We start from the raw sequence: 17,942 nt of genomic DNA on the forward strand, positions 1-17,942 counted from the left end.
TCCGCCTGGTCTTTCCTGAGTCTTGATTTTGTTGTTCTTGTGTTATAAGGTTTGATGTTTTTTGTAGTATTTTGTTTATTTAGTTTTATTTTTAAGTTTATTTTTATTTCTTGTTTTGTGTTATGGTTGAGTACTAAACTCAACTTCTAACCTATCGAGTAGGTAGTTGCGTTTTTAATTTCAGTTACTTCATGTCACTCAGTCTTGTTAAAGACTCGACATAGATGTTTTGTTTTATTGAGTTTATTTCCTAGTAGTACACCGATGGGAATATCGCATGTGGTATTCGCATCGGTGGCATTCTGATTGAGACAAGAACAAGGCTGAGAGAAAATGTTTGCCGGGGTTTTGAAAATGACCTCCGGTAAAGAGCTAGGAACAGAGAGAGTGACGTGGCGATCGAAATTGCCACATGGAAGGTGTCTTCCCCTACTGGGTCAGGATGTTGGCTTACCTGATGTATTTTCTCATTTAAATGACTTGAATTTGAATTTACAAGGACGTGAAAAAACTATTTTGTTAATGACAGACAAAGATCATTAACAAGTTTGATATCTGGATTACTTACCTTCAAAACAAAGTTATTGACAAGTTTCCACTTTTTAATTTTAATATATTGATTTATTAATAATTATTAACCTCTGATTGTAAAAAAAAAAAATCTTTTACGGTAAATAATAATTCAATAATAAATATAAAAAAGAAAAGAATATGAAAAAAATCGGAAGTTGTTAATGAAATAAAATTTTAAGTACTTTTCATTTAAAAAAAAATATATATATGTAATTTAATAGGCGTACATTTGAAGACATACGGTGTCAAGATCAGATTTTTGTAATTACATAGAACCCCTTTTTTTCTGCCTCTAAATACCTCTCAGATATGTAGTACAAAGATGTTTCCATACTTAAATACCACCCGGTATTATATAATATTTTTATTTTACAATAAAAAATATATCTTCATCAACGGCAAGATCCAGTTCTACAAGACCGTCATCCAACCCGAATGCTTGTATGCAAGAATGTATGGGGAATATAGTTGAATTTTAAGGATTATAAAACTGTAAAATATACAATATTAAATATTTTTAAATTTTTCCATTCATCAGTCATTTGAATGGTGTAATCAATCCTGCCTCTCTATTTTTTCTGTTATATGCTAATCTTTTCATTTTAATACAGAGCTATTCCAAATTGCATGACAAACTCTTAGCAGCTGATTCTATTACAAAAAAAAATAAGAAAAAGATTCATATAAACATGTCAGAAAACGGTTCGCTAGCGTGTTTCGGCTAACGAAACATTTAGCCCTGCTTTCTGCTCCCTCTGTGAAATTAAACCGTACTAAAATTCTCGGGATACAAATCGAAAGGTAAATTTGTTGCTTCCTTATGGTTTTTTGATCTAAGGAATTGAATAAAAATAGTCTCAGTTCTATATCTCACTTAGGTTTTAAGAAAAACGGGGTAAAACACGAAAAATTTGTCAGAAAATACACTTTTTCATGTTTGAAATAAAATAACTTTGTTAATTTCTTCTTGTGTGCCAATACGAACAGAATAGATTATCTTTTTCCGACCCAGTTTCTGTGTTTTGTTTCTAATTTTGAACTTCTCAATTTTAATTAATTTAAATAAAGATTATTTCCATCAATTACATTCTCTACAAAGTTAATTAAAAATACTTGTTTATTAGTAAATTAACAGAGTTATTTTATTCCAAACCTAAAAAATTGTATTTTTCGACAAAACTTTTTCGTGTTTTACCCTGTTTTTCTTAAAACCTAAGTGAGATATATAGATCTGAGATCATTTTTATCAAATTTCTTAGATCAAAAACCATAAGGAAGCATCAAAATTACCCCTCGATTTATACCCCAGAAATTTTAGTACGGTTTAATTTCACAGAGGGAACAGAAAGCAGGACTAAATATTTCGCGACCCGAAACTAATAACAAAATATTTTCTGACCTATATTTAGTCTTTTTTTCATATTTTGCTGTAGAATCTTCTCCCGAGATAATGCCGTGGAATTTGGAATCAGCTGTATATTTATTGCATCTGACATCCTCAATTATTTGTTTTATCTATTCCAATCTCTGCCTTCTCTATAGTTTTTGTCCTTTTCATAACCTTTTATTATCAAATAACTTATTCGGATGTCATTAATACGAGGTGTGTGAGACCTGTAATTAGACTGGCTTTTTACATACCAAAGTTTTTATTTTTTTCAAACAATATTATCCCCTTCAAAGAAGCTCCCTTGGGCAGCTATACACCGGCGGAGTCGATGTTCCCACTCCTGGTAGCAGCGCTGGAAGGCCTCAACTGGTAGGTCACAGTCTTTTGAATATTCTCCAGAGTTCCAAAATGATGTCCTTTTTAGACATGTTTCAATTTCGGGAAAAGGAAAAAGTCACGAGGACTCAAATCAGGTAAATAGGGGGGGTTGAGGAACCGTAGGAATGCGTTTTGAGGTCAAAGATTCCCTGATGGAAATGGTCGTGTGATACGGAGCATTGTCATGATGAAGCATCTACTTGTCTGCAACGTCTGGTCTCACGCGAATCATTCTTTTCCTGAGCCTTTCAAGGACATCTTTGCAAAACACTTGGTTGACAGTTTGTCCTGGAGGACAAATCCTTTATGCACGATATCCCTACTGCCAAAAAAGTAAATCGGCATGGTTTTGATCTTTGATTTGCTCATTCGACATTTTTTCGGCCGAGGACATGACGGAGTGTGCCACTCTTCGCTGTGCCGCTTTGTTTCAGGATCGTACTCAAATATCCAGGATTCATTACCCGTGATCACACGATTGAAGAATTCTTGGTCGTTGTCAATCCTCTCAAGAAGATCAACGCACACGTTCCATGGATTGTTCTTCTGTTCCTTTGTGAGGGTTTTCGGCACCGATTTCGCACAAACCTTTCGCATGTCCAAATCGTCTGTCAAAATTTGATGTAATGTGAAAGCGTTTAAATTTAACTGTTCACTCATCATCCTTATTGTTAAACGACGGTCTGATCTCACAAGAACCCTCACACGCTCAACGTTTTCATCAGATTTTGAAGTTGAAGGTCTCCCTGAGCGAGGTTGATCTTCAACGTGTTCTCGGCCTACCAAAAATGATTTGTGCCAGCGGAAATCATCTGCTCTTGATAAGCAATATTCCCCATAGGCCTGTTTTAACTTTTCAAAGGTCACACTCGCGGATTCCCCTAGTTTAATACAAAACTTGATTGCACAACGTCGCTCTAAATTTCGATGGTCCATTTTCGTAACGCACAACAAAAACACAACTTCACTGATAGTGCTATCAAAAATAATGTGTTGGCTGAACGGAGTTGAAACTCGTACTGAATATGTGGAAGGAATGAATAAACTGGTCTAGCACAGACCGGTAGACACAGCGTTGCCAGATCGCTCGCAGTGTTACCAATCTCATTACTGTTCACACACACCTCGTATATGGCCGACCAACGTAAATCGTTTACAAGATTCTGCTACACATTTCTACTTTCCTATTCGTCTAAGACCTTATCATTACGAATTTTATCCATCCACTCAATTTATTTTGTTAGTTAATGCAGCAATAATCCTTAACAATCATTTTTAATAATAAAAATGAATTATTTTATTGAATAATCCAATGATTTTAAATTTTTCAGATTTATGGAAACTCTTTGTCGTGTTTGCGGAGATAAGGCATCTGGTAAACACTATGGTGTACCGAGCTGTGACGGATGTCGTGGATTTTTTAAAAGGAGTATACGAAGGTAAAAAAATGTTTTTATTTCAAATATAATTAATTTAACTAAAGTTAATCCTATCCATTATGTTTAGTGATACGTTAATTAACAATTTAATTAATTATTAAACAAAATACCGGAAAAATTACTTTCCCATCTAGTGATATAACAGAGCTATAGGTGTAGAAGGGAAAGTATTGTAATCGGTCCAATTTCAGCATATTGGATTTTCACCGGATCTTGACGTCTTGACACCTAAGGAACCCAAGAAATCAAAAAACGGATGGAAATTTTCCGGATGTTGGTATGTATGTGTGTGTGTTCGGTGTCTCACACCTTATCTCTCCAGAACTACTGAAATGATTTTGATCAAACTTGGTCAGATTACTTCTATAAATGGGGCATTGATGCCATTAAATTTTCAACTTAAAAGGTCAAGAGAGTGACGCTGTAGAGCAAAGTCAAACTCAGTATATTGAGATTTCGCCAATAAGGTCTTATTTTTAGGCTTATTTCTTAGGCTCATGTGTTAACAATTAGAAAATAATAATATCTGCAAAAAATAATTTTTTAAGTTGTATCCCCACCCCAAAAAATGCCCTAAACTAGTTATTAAGTGGGGATACTGCGTCAATAATACCGATGTATGCCCAATAATATCGATGATTTCGATATATGACCCCGTGTTGGAATCCCTCCGTTATCGGGATTGTCATAGGCTATATATATATATATTGGTTTGTCTGGCAATTCTCTCACCACCACTCCATTCGGTCCCCCTAAAGTATAAGACCGAATGTCCCTACCACAAACGGCTAGTGCGCCTCAAAACGGTTTAGCGACCAATATCCTAATCAGTTCCTAGAGCTTACCTAACTGCGTGAGCGGAATAAGCGTGGTGCCCTGCACCACTCGCTTGCGTGTCCCACCACTCAATTGCCATATTATTAAAATGGGTAGGCGCACCCCGTCTACATAATAAAATATATCACTTGTCAATAAATAAAAATTTATTCCGTCAAGGACAGCAATTTGCTGCCACGCCTAGGTCGCTGAATGCCAGCAAGTACCTGTCCACCATATTATAGCGCTTGGAGCTATATTTGACCGACGGCCAACCATTTCTCGAGGGTAGCTTCCTACAGCAAACGGTAGGAGCCTTATATCCCTTAACCTACTGATGCCGGTTGAACAAAGCAACGGAATCAAGGAACACCCACACGGTCTAACAATACGGCTCACGCCACACTGACTCACCGCTTTTGAGTGGGAACTTTCCCCTTGACCTCTAAGTTCCAGGGTGGCCTGAGTTCTGGCCCCTACCAAGAGCTGGGCAGTCGAACATAATGTGTTCGATCGATTGGACCTCCCCGCAGACGCACAGCTCATCACAGCTGCCACAGGTGGAACCCTAACAAATATTGGTTCAAATTCGCGTGGTTGAAGAGTACTTGGGCTCCCGTTGCTCTTAAAAACCAACTAGAGGCATACTATACCCACAATTCCTGTATAAATCTATACAAGGTTCTACCCTTAGTCGTGGCGTGCCGTTCTTGCTGCCGTGCAATCGTGAAGCTGTAAAGCCTCCTCCACAGGCAGCAGATGGGCAACTGTTCAAAATTTAGAACCGATGTATGCGATCACCGTTCCGCTCCGGTACAGGCCCGGCTCGAAACCTAGTGAGGCTATATATATATTTGTTAAAATAAATTTTTTTTAAATGTTTAAATGTTATACTATATATAAATAAAATATACAAAATTGTCATCCGTAACCTCTTTAATCATCCTGTATTAGTAATTATCTTATATAAAGAGCAATATTTGTCACTAATGTTTTTTTTTTGACAGTAGTGTTTTTAATTTTTAATATTTATCTATTGTTTACTGATGAATTCACCACAGAACCTTACAAAGAACATGGTAATATGAAAATTAAATTAGTAGTATGCAAAAAATTCTACGCCTGATGGGATTCCAGGACCTCCGAATAAGCCGAAGCCGAACGTTACCACTCCGCCACGGAAGTGAAAATGTTTTAGTTGAACTATTATTTACAGATATCAGTACAGAATAAGGCAGTTTTTCATTACACACATTCTTACTCAGTTCATCAAAATAGCTTTCTTTAAACTTTTAGTTTAATATTGCTTGGAAACCTAACTGGAAAATCAATCGATCGAAGAACACTTTGATTTAGAAAGGTCAACGAAAGAAGATTAGCTATATATTAGCAAATAATATGATACATTTTTATAATTTTTTTGTAAGTTTCCCACGGCCATAAAGTAGGATAACGTTTAAAATTAATCAATTTTTTTTTTGTTAATTTTCCTTCAGCATTTTTAATAAAAATTTCAGTAATGAAATCAAAACGTTTAGCTTAACAGTATGAATGATTGAGCAGTAAAATAAAACCACCTTTCTTTTTTTACTGTTATGAAGCAAGATACTGTCCTTCAAATTGTTCTTCAAAAAATAAAACGCTACTAGCGTAAATTTATATAAAATTTATTCGTTTAATTTAAATTATGAGCTTGTTAATTATTTTTAAAATTTCATATTTAAGAATAATTTAAACAAAGAGTACCGTATGAAATAATATTACTCTATTTTTATTTTTTTCCAGAAATCTTGATTATGTATGTAAAGAAAACAGACACTGTATAGTCGATGTCACCAGAAGAAATCAGTGCCAGGCATGCAGGTTTAGTAAATGTCTTGAAGTTAATATGAGAAAAGATGGTGAGTTAAATTGAATTTTTCAGTAAAATTCAATTCATTACCTAATTTTTTTTTTTTTTTTATTAATTTTTTAGTTAATATCTTATTTAATGTTTCCAATTTATATGTTTTAAGATCACTAACTATCAAATATCACGTATTTGGTAATTTTGAAACATTACTTATCTTACATGTTACTTGTTAACGAGATGTTAACATGTTATCTTACGTGTTAACAAGAAATTTAATCTAAGAAAGGCGCATAGAGTTTTGATCTGTTTTATATGTAAAATAGAAGAAATAGTTGACACAATATAACTCTGTTAACATTAAATTTCTGCTAACTGTAATGAAAGAGGTGAATAAACCAATATGTGTATCAAACAATTGTAAATATGCAATAAAATTGTAGTTTTATGAGTGAAGTAACTTCTACATTATTACAATACGTTTAAACATGTAAACACGAGCACCCTGATTGAAAAAAAAATTTTAAATAAATTTTTTATAAAACAAAACCGTCATATAAGATTGAATGTACAGAGTGCCACAAGCAAAAGGGAAATTTTGAAGTAACTTTCACAAAACTAAAAAAAAAAATTAATTTATAAGTTTTATTGTTGAAAATAAAAAGTAAATTACATGCCATTACTGTTCAACACAAAAAAATCTCAGTTTCTAAAAACAATGTCCGTAAAATTTAACTGTTCACTCATCATCCTTATTGTTAAACCACAGTCTGATCTCGCAAGAACCCCCACTCGCTCAACGTTTTCGTCAGATTTTGAAGTTGAAGGTCTCCCTAAGCGAGGTTGATCTTCAACGTGTTCTCGGCCTTCCAAAAATGATTTGTGCTGGCGGAAAACTTGTACTCTTGATAAGCAGTGTTCCCCATAGGTCTGTATCAACTTTTCAAAGGTCACACTCGCGGATTTCCCAAATTTAACACAAAACTTGATCGCACAACGATGCTCTAAATTCCGATGCTCCATTTTCGTAACACACAACAAAAACACAACTTCACTATGTCAAAAATAATGTGTTAGCTGAATGGAGTTGAAACTCGTACTGAGCATGTGGAAGGGATGAACAAACCGGTCTAGCACAGACCGGTAGACACATCGTTGCCAGATCGCTCGCAGTGTTACCAGTCTCATTACTTTTCTCACACACCTCGTATTCGGTAGACGGTTGTTCGATTTAGGTTCAATGCTGCTTCTTGTTTCCTTGCCCATCGTCGTGGACTCCTTCCGATGAGGCCCGAACTGTCTCAACGTTTCTGGGATTCGTTAAATTCCTGGTGGTTTCTTCTTTTAGAGCTGAACCCGTCTCCTCAAAATTCTCTATCCATGTCATGATGGCGTGGCAAGATCGAATGCGACCATGACGTCATAAATTGTAATGGCGTCGGTATTCTCGTTAAGCAGCAATCATACTGTTACCATTCTTGTAAAATGTCTTCATGGTAAATTCACGTTGTGTACTGACCCACTGGTTAATGATAACTAAATGGCAGGTAGATGTGCACGGAAGGATAGCACTCCCACTATTCTACGAGCTCCTCAGGACTCCTATTCCGGCTTTAAAAATTCCCGTTTCTCTGTGCCACTTTTCTTCTGTTTAGCCTCCGGAACCACAGCAAAGTATTACTTCAGAGGACGATATGTATGAATGTAAATGAAATGTAGCCTTGTTCAGTCTCAGTTCGACCATTCCTGAGAAATATGGTTAATTGAAACCTAACCACCAAAGAACATGGGTATCCACGATCTAGTATTCAAATCCGTATAAAACTGCCTTTACTAGGTCGCTATGACACACTGTATTTCTCGTAACAATATTTGTTATCTGCGTAATGTCAGTAAATCAGTTGCTGACCATTTGCTCAGAGCGACAAATATGGTGGGGACAAAAATATCTGTAGAGAAAAAATAACCTTTATTAAAAACAAATAAAAAATTATAAAGACTGTACGTGTTGTACATTTTCAACACGCTGCAGGTACCTAAGAAGTTACGCGACCATTCAATGTGTTAATGGAAGCACGTGGAGGCGGCACGCATTCTGAGAACTTCAATAGAATCTTCGAAACGGGTATTAAATGTATTGGAGAGTTTAAACATCTTTGTCGGCAAACATTCCCGCTTTGATTTCGCAAATATATTTTTGTGTGCACTTAATCCGCCGTTCTGAGAAAAAACAATTTATTTTTACGATCGACTGGCGGAAATATAGTTTGAAATAAGGACATTCAGAAATTTATAAATTTGTCATAGTTTATTTTCTTTTATCGTTTATTGTCTTTCAAATTGTCGACTTTCTCATTTGAAATAAATACGAGTAACTATCTGCAAGTGAATTGTTCTGAATTTTTGCGATGGATTGTTTAGTCTTAAGGATTTCCTTGACGAATGACAACGAAGTTAGGTTTCAAGTTACATCGATAAATACTTAATAATATTTTGTATAACAGTGAACCCTATTTAAGAAGTTGATTAATTTGAGCTCAATAACAGAATTTTGTATCTGTGAAGCGGAAGTGACGAAAACATGAAAAGAGTGGATTGTTAAAATGGCTGTAATCGCGAGAAATACGCCATGTGTTTTCATGTAATTCTTATTCAATATTTTCATATAATATTTATAAAGACTGAACTTTTAAATCATTGCAAGATCTTGGAAAATATTTTAACCGATGGAGAGTTACCTGACATAAATTTAACAGACCTTCAAGATAAGTTGTCAGTTCTGTGCACATTAATAGAAAAAATTTTCCCACGGGAAAAGTTTTGTTATGCAATAAATTTAGTTATGCAATTCATTGCATAACTAAATTTCGGGCCGAATATTATTATTGCCCTTAAAATTATACTATACTTATAATTATACTGATTATACTATTATTACTAAGTTAGTAATTTTACTAACTTGCTACTATCCGTAACAAGTGGAGAAAGAAATTTGTCTAAACTAAAAATAATTAAAAATTATTTGACTTCTACAATGATTCAAGATAGGTTAAAGTGGATTGGTTATGAGAGCTAATGAATATGAATTATGTGATGCGTTATGTTTCAAAGAACTTATAAGAGATTTTGTACAGAAAAAAGCGAGTAAGAAATTTTTTAATATTCAATTAAATTAAAAATTGTATTATTATTAATTGTACATTTTTAAAATCAATTTATTTTCTTTCGTGTTTTAATTATATAGAGTTCGTTTCAATCGCCCCAGGCAATTTTTTCGTAAACTAAAAAAATTACTTTAAGAAAAGTTACTGAGATTTGAGGGAGACACATCATAGTGACCTTTTATTTGACCTTGAACTTTACCTTGACCTTATTTCAAGGTTAACACGATTTTTTTCAAATGGAATGACCTATTTTTGATCTCACTAATGAAAATAACAGAAAATTTTCATTGGAATATGTACTCACACATATGACCTTTTTTGAAGGTCATGCAGCTAACCATTAGAAACAGTGTTATACGATAAAGTAAACTCATTTTATGCTCCTTCTCATAGTTTGCTATATAAATGGCCTGGAATATAATAAATATTCCAGGAATAATGTATGACCTTTACAAACGTGTAACACTATCTCCGTGTAACTAACTATCACTCGTATAACAGTATCTTTGAAACTTTGTCAGTTTATTTTCGTATGTTTCTGGTAGCGTTGCGCTATTTTCTTCATTCTTCGAATAAAAAAGTCAAAAAGGAATCGGCGTATCCAGTTAAGAATAGCTCTAAACTCTTCCCTACCGATATTTAATTCATCGGCCAATTCTAGGACTGATGTGTTATACGACACATTTCTGTAGAAACTGCGTTGATAGAATAGCAACCCGGATGGCTAGGGGTCCGTCTGTGCATGTTTTGCCAAGATAGGCGTTTTGGCATCGAGCCCCAGTTAGCTTAGATATTCATTATTAGGATGAGAACAGATGTGAGAAAAACTCTGTGATGGAGCTGCGGTATGGGAGAGTGTAGGCATTGACCTCGCTCCCGAAAGCGGGCCGTAGCAGAGAGAAGTAGGGTATGTTTAAATAAGAGGCTTATTAAATTTGTGAATCTGTTTCATGATTTTTAAATAAATTAAGAGGACTTTGAGTAAATTGAATTTTAGGACAAAATTGTCGTTGTTGCAATCAATACTTGTTTTGTTAGTATGAGAATAGTATTTTTGGTGTTTAAAGACTCATCAGTAATGATCTGAGTCCATAGCCTAATTGAAGTTAAGTATAACAAGTGTTTTATATGAAACCTTCAGTGTTAGAGGAAGGCGTGGGGATCGCGCTTCCGCGAATCGGTTAATCTGATATTTTGTAAGTTATGATAGGTAGTCGTGGTTGGAAAAGACAAACGAAGGCTATAGTAGGTTGTATAAATACACTGATAGAAATGTCTGCCAAGGCTTTTGCATCGGTGACATCCTGACAGAGGCCAAACTGATGACTATGTTGTGTTATTAAGTTTAGAGAGTCTAAAAGACAACCTCCGGTAAAGCCCATCAGGGTTAGGAATGGAGGGGGTGATGTGGCGACCGAGATCCTCGGAAGGCGGTTGCCTTTCTCTACGGGGGGTCAGGATGTAGATATTGCGTACCCAAATCGATGTATATTCCGTACAACCGCAGCATGTTTTTCTTTTACTTTCGGATAATTATTAGTTACGGATATTTATTGGCTCTCTTTTTACTTCCTTGTTCGAAGTAAAGGAAGTATTGTGATCGGTAAATTTCGGTTTTCAGTTTTCAACGGAAATATCCATTTTGACTATCCCTGAATCCATTTTGACTAGTTTCGGTGTGACGTCTGTATGTAAGTATCTCGCTCGCATAATTAAAAAACGATTAGCCGCGATGTTGACATTTTGGATGTAGGATTGATGTAACATCTAGATATGCAAATCCCCTTGTGATTGACATTTTGGATGTAGGATTGATGTAACATCTAGATATGCAAATCCCCTTGTGATTGCAATTGACTGAACCAAAAGTGTCCAAAAAAGCCCAAAATTCAAGAGATTTGGATTTTGGACTTTTTCTTAACTGCAATAATAAGTCCTCAATGAGAGCTTTTCAACGATATATCATAAGTGGTACTTATTTCATTGGTTCCAGAGTTATAGCCAAATTAAATTTTAATTAATGAAATATTTGGATCTTACAAGGGGAAGGCACATCGGTTCGAATCTCCTTTTTTTGTTTAACTTTTTTTTTAATATAAATTTACTGATTTATTAATAATTATTAACTTCTGATTGTAAAAAAACTTTTACATTAAATAATTATTCAATAATAAGATAAAAAAAAATATATATCAGAAGTTATTACTGAAATAAAATTTATGTACTTTTCATTTAAAAAAAAAATGTGTATATTTAATTTAATAGACGTACCAGGAAGTTGGTGTCCACATCAGATTTTTTTATAAAATAATAGGGTGGTAAATTTAATTTCTTTCGGTAAAATTTTGAAAATTCTGATCTTTTTATTAGCAATTTTCTACTAATTAGATTTTTGTAACGTATTTGTTTTTCATTATATTGTACGTATGTTTTGAGTATCTTTTTAATTTTATTGAAACACACTTATTTTTTTTATGTCTTCATATTTTTATTCAGTACCGTTAAACATTAGAATGATACGTCCAGTACTTATGAGAAACCCTTTTTTAATTTTCTAATTATCCATATTCAATCTTGCAAAGGTCAATCTACATAATCTGAGTTTCAGTATATCACACATTAATAAACTTTTATAATGCCGTAATACCATTTGCTGGTTAAAAATTTTCATGTATAAATCTTACTATTTTTTTTCTTCTTTTTTTATCACAAAAACAATTTTGTTTTTTTAATAGATATGTAAGCGTTATTTTTCTAATATAGACTTGCAATATCGGTTTTTTGAAGTCTAGTTTATTATTAATTTTTATTTATCTATAAAATGCAGGTAACTGAATAAAGTTCCGATTTTTCAATCGCCTTGAAACAGAGTTTAATCAAAGAACAAAACAATTTTTATTAATTACTTCGTATTTAAGAATATAGTAAATATATGCTACATATTACGTCATGTCAGGTGTTATATAACTTTAAACATCTTTCAAATTCTTCAAGTAAATGCCATAAAAAAAATATTTTAAACTAAATTTAAATACTACCCAAACAACTAGATGCAAAATGTAAAAATTGTTTAACTGCTCTGATTTTCATTGTAAATAATTACCACAATAAATAAATTCCTTATGTATAAATCAGTTAAAAAATTTATTTAAACATATACAGAATTCGATCGTGCAATACATAAGCAAATTAAACTTCGAAATCATTCAGTGTTTTCAGAATACAGTTATAGGATACAGTTTTCAGATTACAGTTTTCAGAATACAGTTGGGACAAGGTAGTACACCTAGCAACAAGTATCCTGAAAAGTAAAGCGAGAGAAGCTAGAGAATGAGATAGAACCTGATTTAGGACCCAGATCTGTAAGAGGACTGAAGATCACTCAGCAAGGAATCAGAATACAGTTATTCAAAATCAGAAAAATCTGTGTATATAAAAAACAAAAATACTCAGAGTTCTGTATAAGTTATGGTCAAATAAAATTTACCAATTCAGCACTAAATTGAAAAAAAAAACCTGAATCACACCAAACTCATTTATCAACAAGCCTTCTGGATAACGGACTGCATAAATTAAAGCAAAACATTCAACGAATTTATTTAACCAAATACAGTATCAAAAGTACAGAGTGTTTAAAAAGTGACTCAACCTTACGGAAGTATGTTTCCTTCTTTTGTTGCCGGTTTAATTGAGGAATAGATTAAACAATGCAGCAGAGAATTATTCATTGCCTCCCAATACATTAGATGTGTCAGTTATGCCCAAACCCAGAATGCCTTCACAGAAAATTGTGGTGTGGATGCACCAAACAAGTTCATCAAACGCCTGTACGACAAAAGACAGGAATTCGGCAGATGCAGCCGAACGTGGTCGACCAAAAGTGCTAACATCGGATAAGTTGATCGACGTGTAAGTTGGATGTTCTGTTAGTTTCAAAAAGTCTATGCGACGCCTATCTAGCAAGTGTGATCGCAAGTGTTTAAAGATGCATCTGTACAGAATTCGTGTTGTTCACGAGTTTTTTTACCTACAGATTCTGGAAAACGTGTAACTTTCTGTCATGGTTCGTGTCATTGTAACGCCAGATGGGGAAGAACTCGATGACTGGTTTCGGTCTGACGAAGCATGATTCTACCTCGATGAATGCATGAATGCACAGAATTCACGCATTTAGTATATGGAAAATCCACATCAGCTGCACGGACAAAAAAGTGGGTGTTTGGTGTGCGATGTCACGAAAGCGAATCTTCATGATATTCTTTCATGGTACAGTAAACAGTGAGCGCTACATACATCCCAACCCCCGTAGGGGAAGACATCCGGCTTGTGACGATTCCGGTTTCCACCCCCCCCAACCCCCCCCCCCCGTTCTAGCCCTGATGGGCTTTAACGGGAGTCGTCTTATAGACCATCAACAGCTTACTCCTCACAGTAATAATCCAGGCCTCGTTTGGGATGCCACCGATGTAAATGCCTCGGTAGACATTTACATCGGTGATTTTTTAATTCAGCTTTTATCTTCGCTGCAGCCCTCATACGGATATCTTGAATGTCCTACATCGTTGTCCTTTAAATTAGCTAACCGAGTTCGCGGAAGCACGAACTCCGCGCCTAGTTCTACATTTTACAGAGCCAATTTGTAAGTGTCGCTTGGGTCGAGGCAATAGAGATAATATCATACCACCAGCAATGTTGCTCGCAACAACGGAGTTCATTCCTAGTTCCCTTAATGAACTCATTTTAGTTCCTGCAATTCCTCAACAAACGTTACAACATAGGTTTAAGAGCTTGCAACGTCGTATTCAATTATGTAAATCGCATAATAGAGCGTACTTTCAACAGCTATTGTAACTTACTCGTTTTCTCATAAGGTTCAATCACTTTTTGAACACCTGTATTTCGGTTTCTCAGAATTTAAATTCATTATAACTGTAGAAAAAACTTAAATATTTATTTATATCTTGAGGGAATTTTGTTGGGAGTTAACTCTTCAAAATTAATTTAACATAATATTTACTTATTTAAAAAAAAAAAGAAGGAATTTCTTACTAAAGAATAAATTACCCAACACCGCTTAAAGAGACTATAGAACAAAGTACAGAATATTAAAAAAATATTATTTTCTTCTTGGTTATATATTGAGTACATATTGTTCACTAAAATTTATTTAAAATATAAATATTCTTGGAAACCAGGGGGAATATAAAAAATAGTAATTAGAGAGCTTTCTTAGTTTATGTCCTAAAGAATGAATGTTAGTTCATAATAGATTAAACAAAACAAAAGTGTAATGACTGCATCTGATAAATAGTTATGGATTTAAGTGCTAATTTTCGTTTAAATTCTAAATGAAATTTGTTTCTCAGTTATTTTTTAGTATTATAATATAGAGTAATTATTTAAAATTTTATTATGTTTTAATTACTACATCATAACCTTATTAAAAAGTAGATATTAAAAAAATATTAATGAATGACACTGCAATCCTCTCTCTCTTCATCTGGGATGATTGTTGGTCTAAGGGGTGTAAAGTAAACTGGTGCATGTCTCGCTAATGGACAGGCCAAGCTTCGTCAACACGTCAAAACCACGTTTCTGTTCCCAGACTGACTGTATATTTTTCTTTATGATGAAACGGTGTGTGTATATATATATATATATATATACATAAAACCCCTTCCAGTTTGGCAAAGCAACATGTGTGAAAATAATATCTTCAGAGTGGACTACTTTACGAGCAAAATTTAATGGGAAATCGATTTTTAGTATAATTATACTTGAAAGCATTACTACTAAAAGTATTGATTATTCATAAATATAGTGCACATTAGAAAATTTAATCATAAATAAATCTTTAACTTCATTCTAACTTGTACTGGTGTTCCAATATAAAACAAATTAGTGTAATACAATTTCCATTTTGAAGCAGATTTATCATATAAGTTATTTTAGATTATTTTTTTTTAGCAATACAATTAAAAATATACCTTGGATAGATATAGACCTTGGTGTCTGATATTCATAGTTGATTTTTTCTAATATTTTTCAAGCTTCATTTGTTTTCAGTAGTTTATGACAATTTGTTTGGTACGCAACACTCCTCAGCAAAGTATACAAATTTAAGTATACAAATAAAAATTTATTATCAAAATTTAGAATCCGTTACAGCTACGTATCGTACACTTTGCGATATTTATGGTGTGCGTAATTGGCCGGACAAAACTAAAATTTATCGTTTTGTTAAAAATAAAAATTTGAAGAGACTTTTCTCAATTTGATATTAAAACACCAGCTCACAAAAGAAATGCAGAGTCAAGAGAATATTAATGCTGTAAGTACAAGTGTCCGTGAAAATCGAAATTGATCGGTTTCATATAGTTCACAAAAATTAGACTTTTCTTCAAAAACAACACGGGGAATTTTGCGTCAAGATCTTGTCAACACCCTTTCTTTTTTTCTTTTCTTTTTTTTAAACCCTCCCAGAGCTACCGGTTCAGCCTTAAAGCATTACGTCGATCGCTCCGGAGTGTCGTGGCAGCATATTGCTCCACCCTGACTTGCCCCCCCCCCCCGAGGCCCCCATCGGGGTCTTCCCTGGATCATAGGAACAACCCAACTTCCGTTTCTGGATAGCCGAGATGCCCGTCCCCATGAGAGTTGCCCTTCCCCTAACCTACTAGGTTCCAGGCATGCATTTCGTATGCCCTTCCCCTCAACGCGCCCTCACATACCATCAGGGTCCATCATCGGAAGCACCCCGACTTCCTCGATCTTGCGTTTGTGCTAGCCAAGGTGTCCTAGGCAAGGAGGCTGCTTGCCTGGCCCTAGACGTCGCCACGTTTCGTCCCGACTTCCTTTATTTTTTTAAGTCTCTTCCTGTATATATTTTTTTCTTCTAATATCTCCCGCTCTCTTTCGATACCTCCTTCCCCGTGATATCTTCAACGCTTGATTGATCACCTTCAAGCTGTTAAGGCATTACTTATACAACAAAATATAGAACATCGAATACAAAAGAATACAATCAAATCACTAACCTAATTACATTATTTACAAACACTATTATCAGCATAGCCCAGAACGGCTATGATCACAAGCTTAGCGCCACAATCAATGGTGCCCATAAACACAACAAAATTAGCTTATATTATAACACACAGGTTATTAAAAAATACAAAATAAAGTTTATAAAATACATTACACAATAAATTTGATATGTATAACATATCAAAATTCGGCCATGACAGCCAGCTCAGTGCAACGGGACATTTGCGTCCACCTGCACATCCAGTCAGTTATTAATATTACTCAATATACAGAATACAACTAACATTTATATACAACATATAAATGCATAAACACCCATATAAGATTCAATAACTCAAGAATTAAAGCCACGGGACCATTCTTGGCATATACGGTTTGCTGATTGGACTGTATAGCAGCTCGAAGTGGATCCAAATTTCATTTAAAAAAAATCATATTTTTACATGTGGCTCATTTTTGGCTTTATAGCTTTTTAATCAAGTAAAATACCGTTTTTAGGATGATTCCAATCCATAAATGATTCAACAACGACCATTACATTCGAAAAAAATCACTATTTGGTATTTGTTGGGCTGGTGGATCAATAGACCATTTTTTTTTTTTTTTTTTTAATGAGAAAGAAGATGGTAAATGGTGAACGTTATCAAGTTATGATTCGTGATTTTTTGTTGGAAAATTTTATTTTAAATGAGATGTGGTTTCAATAAGATATCACTGGGTTGGTCTAGTGGTGAACACCTCTTTCCAAATCAGCTGATTTGGAAGCCGAGAATTTCAGCGTTCAAGTCCTAGTAAAGGCAGTTACTTTTATACGGATTTGAATACTAGATCGTGGATACCGGTGTTCTTTGGTGGTTGAGTTTCAATTTACCATAGATCTCAGGAATGTTCGAACTGAGACTGTACAAGACTACTCTTCATTTACACTCTAGGATGAATGAGGATGATACGTTTCATCCTCATTCATCCTCTGAAGTAATACCTGAACGGTAGTTCCTGGAGGCTAAACAGAAAAAATAAAAAAGTTATTATGTCAAAAGTTTAGTCATTTTATATAATTTCAAGAAATGGTCACCAAAATTGTGTGATTTGACTCCCTTAGATTTTTTTTAGTCACAAGTCTATAGCAACAAACCATTAACGACTGATGACTAGAAAACTATGTACTATGCCTTTTAGTGGGATTCAAGCTGATTTGTGAAGAGTCATACCAAATTTTGTTGATAAGACTATATTATGTCAAAAAAAGTTGTGTAGGCCATATGAATGATATTGTTTATCAAACA

General features: G+C 34.3%; 1 protein-coding gene across 1 annotated transcript in view; it reads left to right on the top strand.

Annotated features, from left to right (window-relative positions):
• The first annotated feature begins 3,676 nt into the window (after positions 1–3,676).
• LOC142319906 (photoreceptor-specific nuclear receptor-like) overlaps positions 3,677–17,942 on the top strand; it is a 55,882-nt gene continuing 41,616 nt past the window's right edge. The window contains exons 1-2 of the mRNA XM_075357580.1: positions 3,677–3,780; positions 6,382–6,497. Of these exons, the coding sequence (XP_075213695.1) occupies positions 3,677–3,780; positions 6,382–6,497 (220 nt within the window). The remainder of the gene's footprint in view (positions 3,781–6,381; positions 6,498–17,942) is intronic.

This window comes from Lycorma delicatula, chromosome 2, assembly GCF_047948215.1.
Source record: "Lycorma delicatula isolate Av1 chromosome 2, ASM4794821v1, whole genome shotgun sequence".
NCBI classification, from domain to species: Eukaryota; Metazoa; Arthropoda; class Insecta; order Hemiptera; family Fulgoridae; genus Lycorma; species Lycorma delicatula.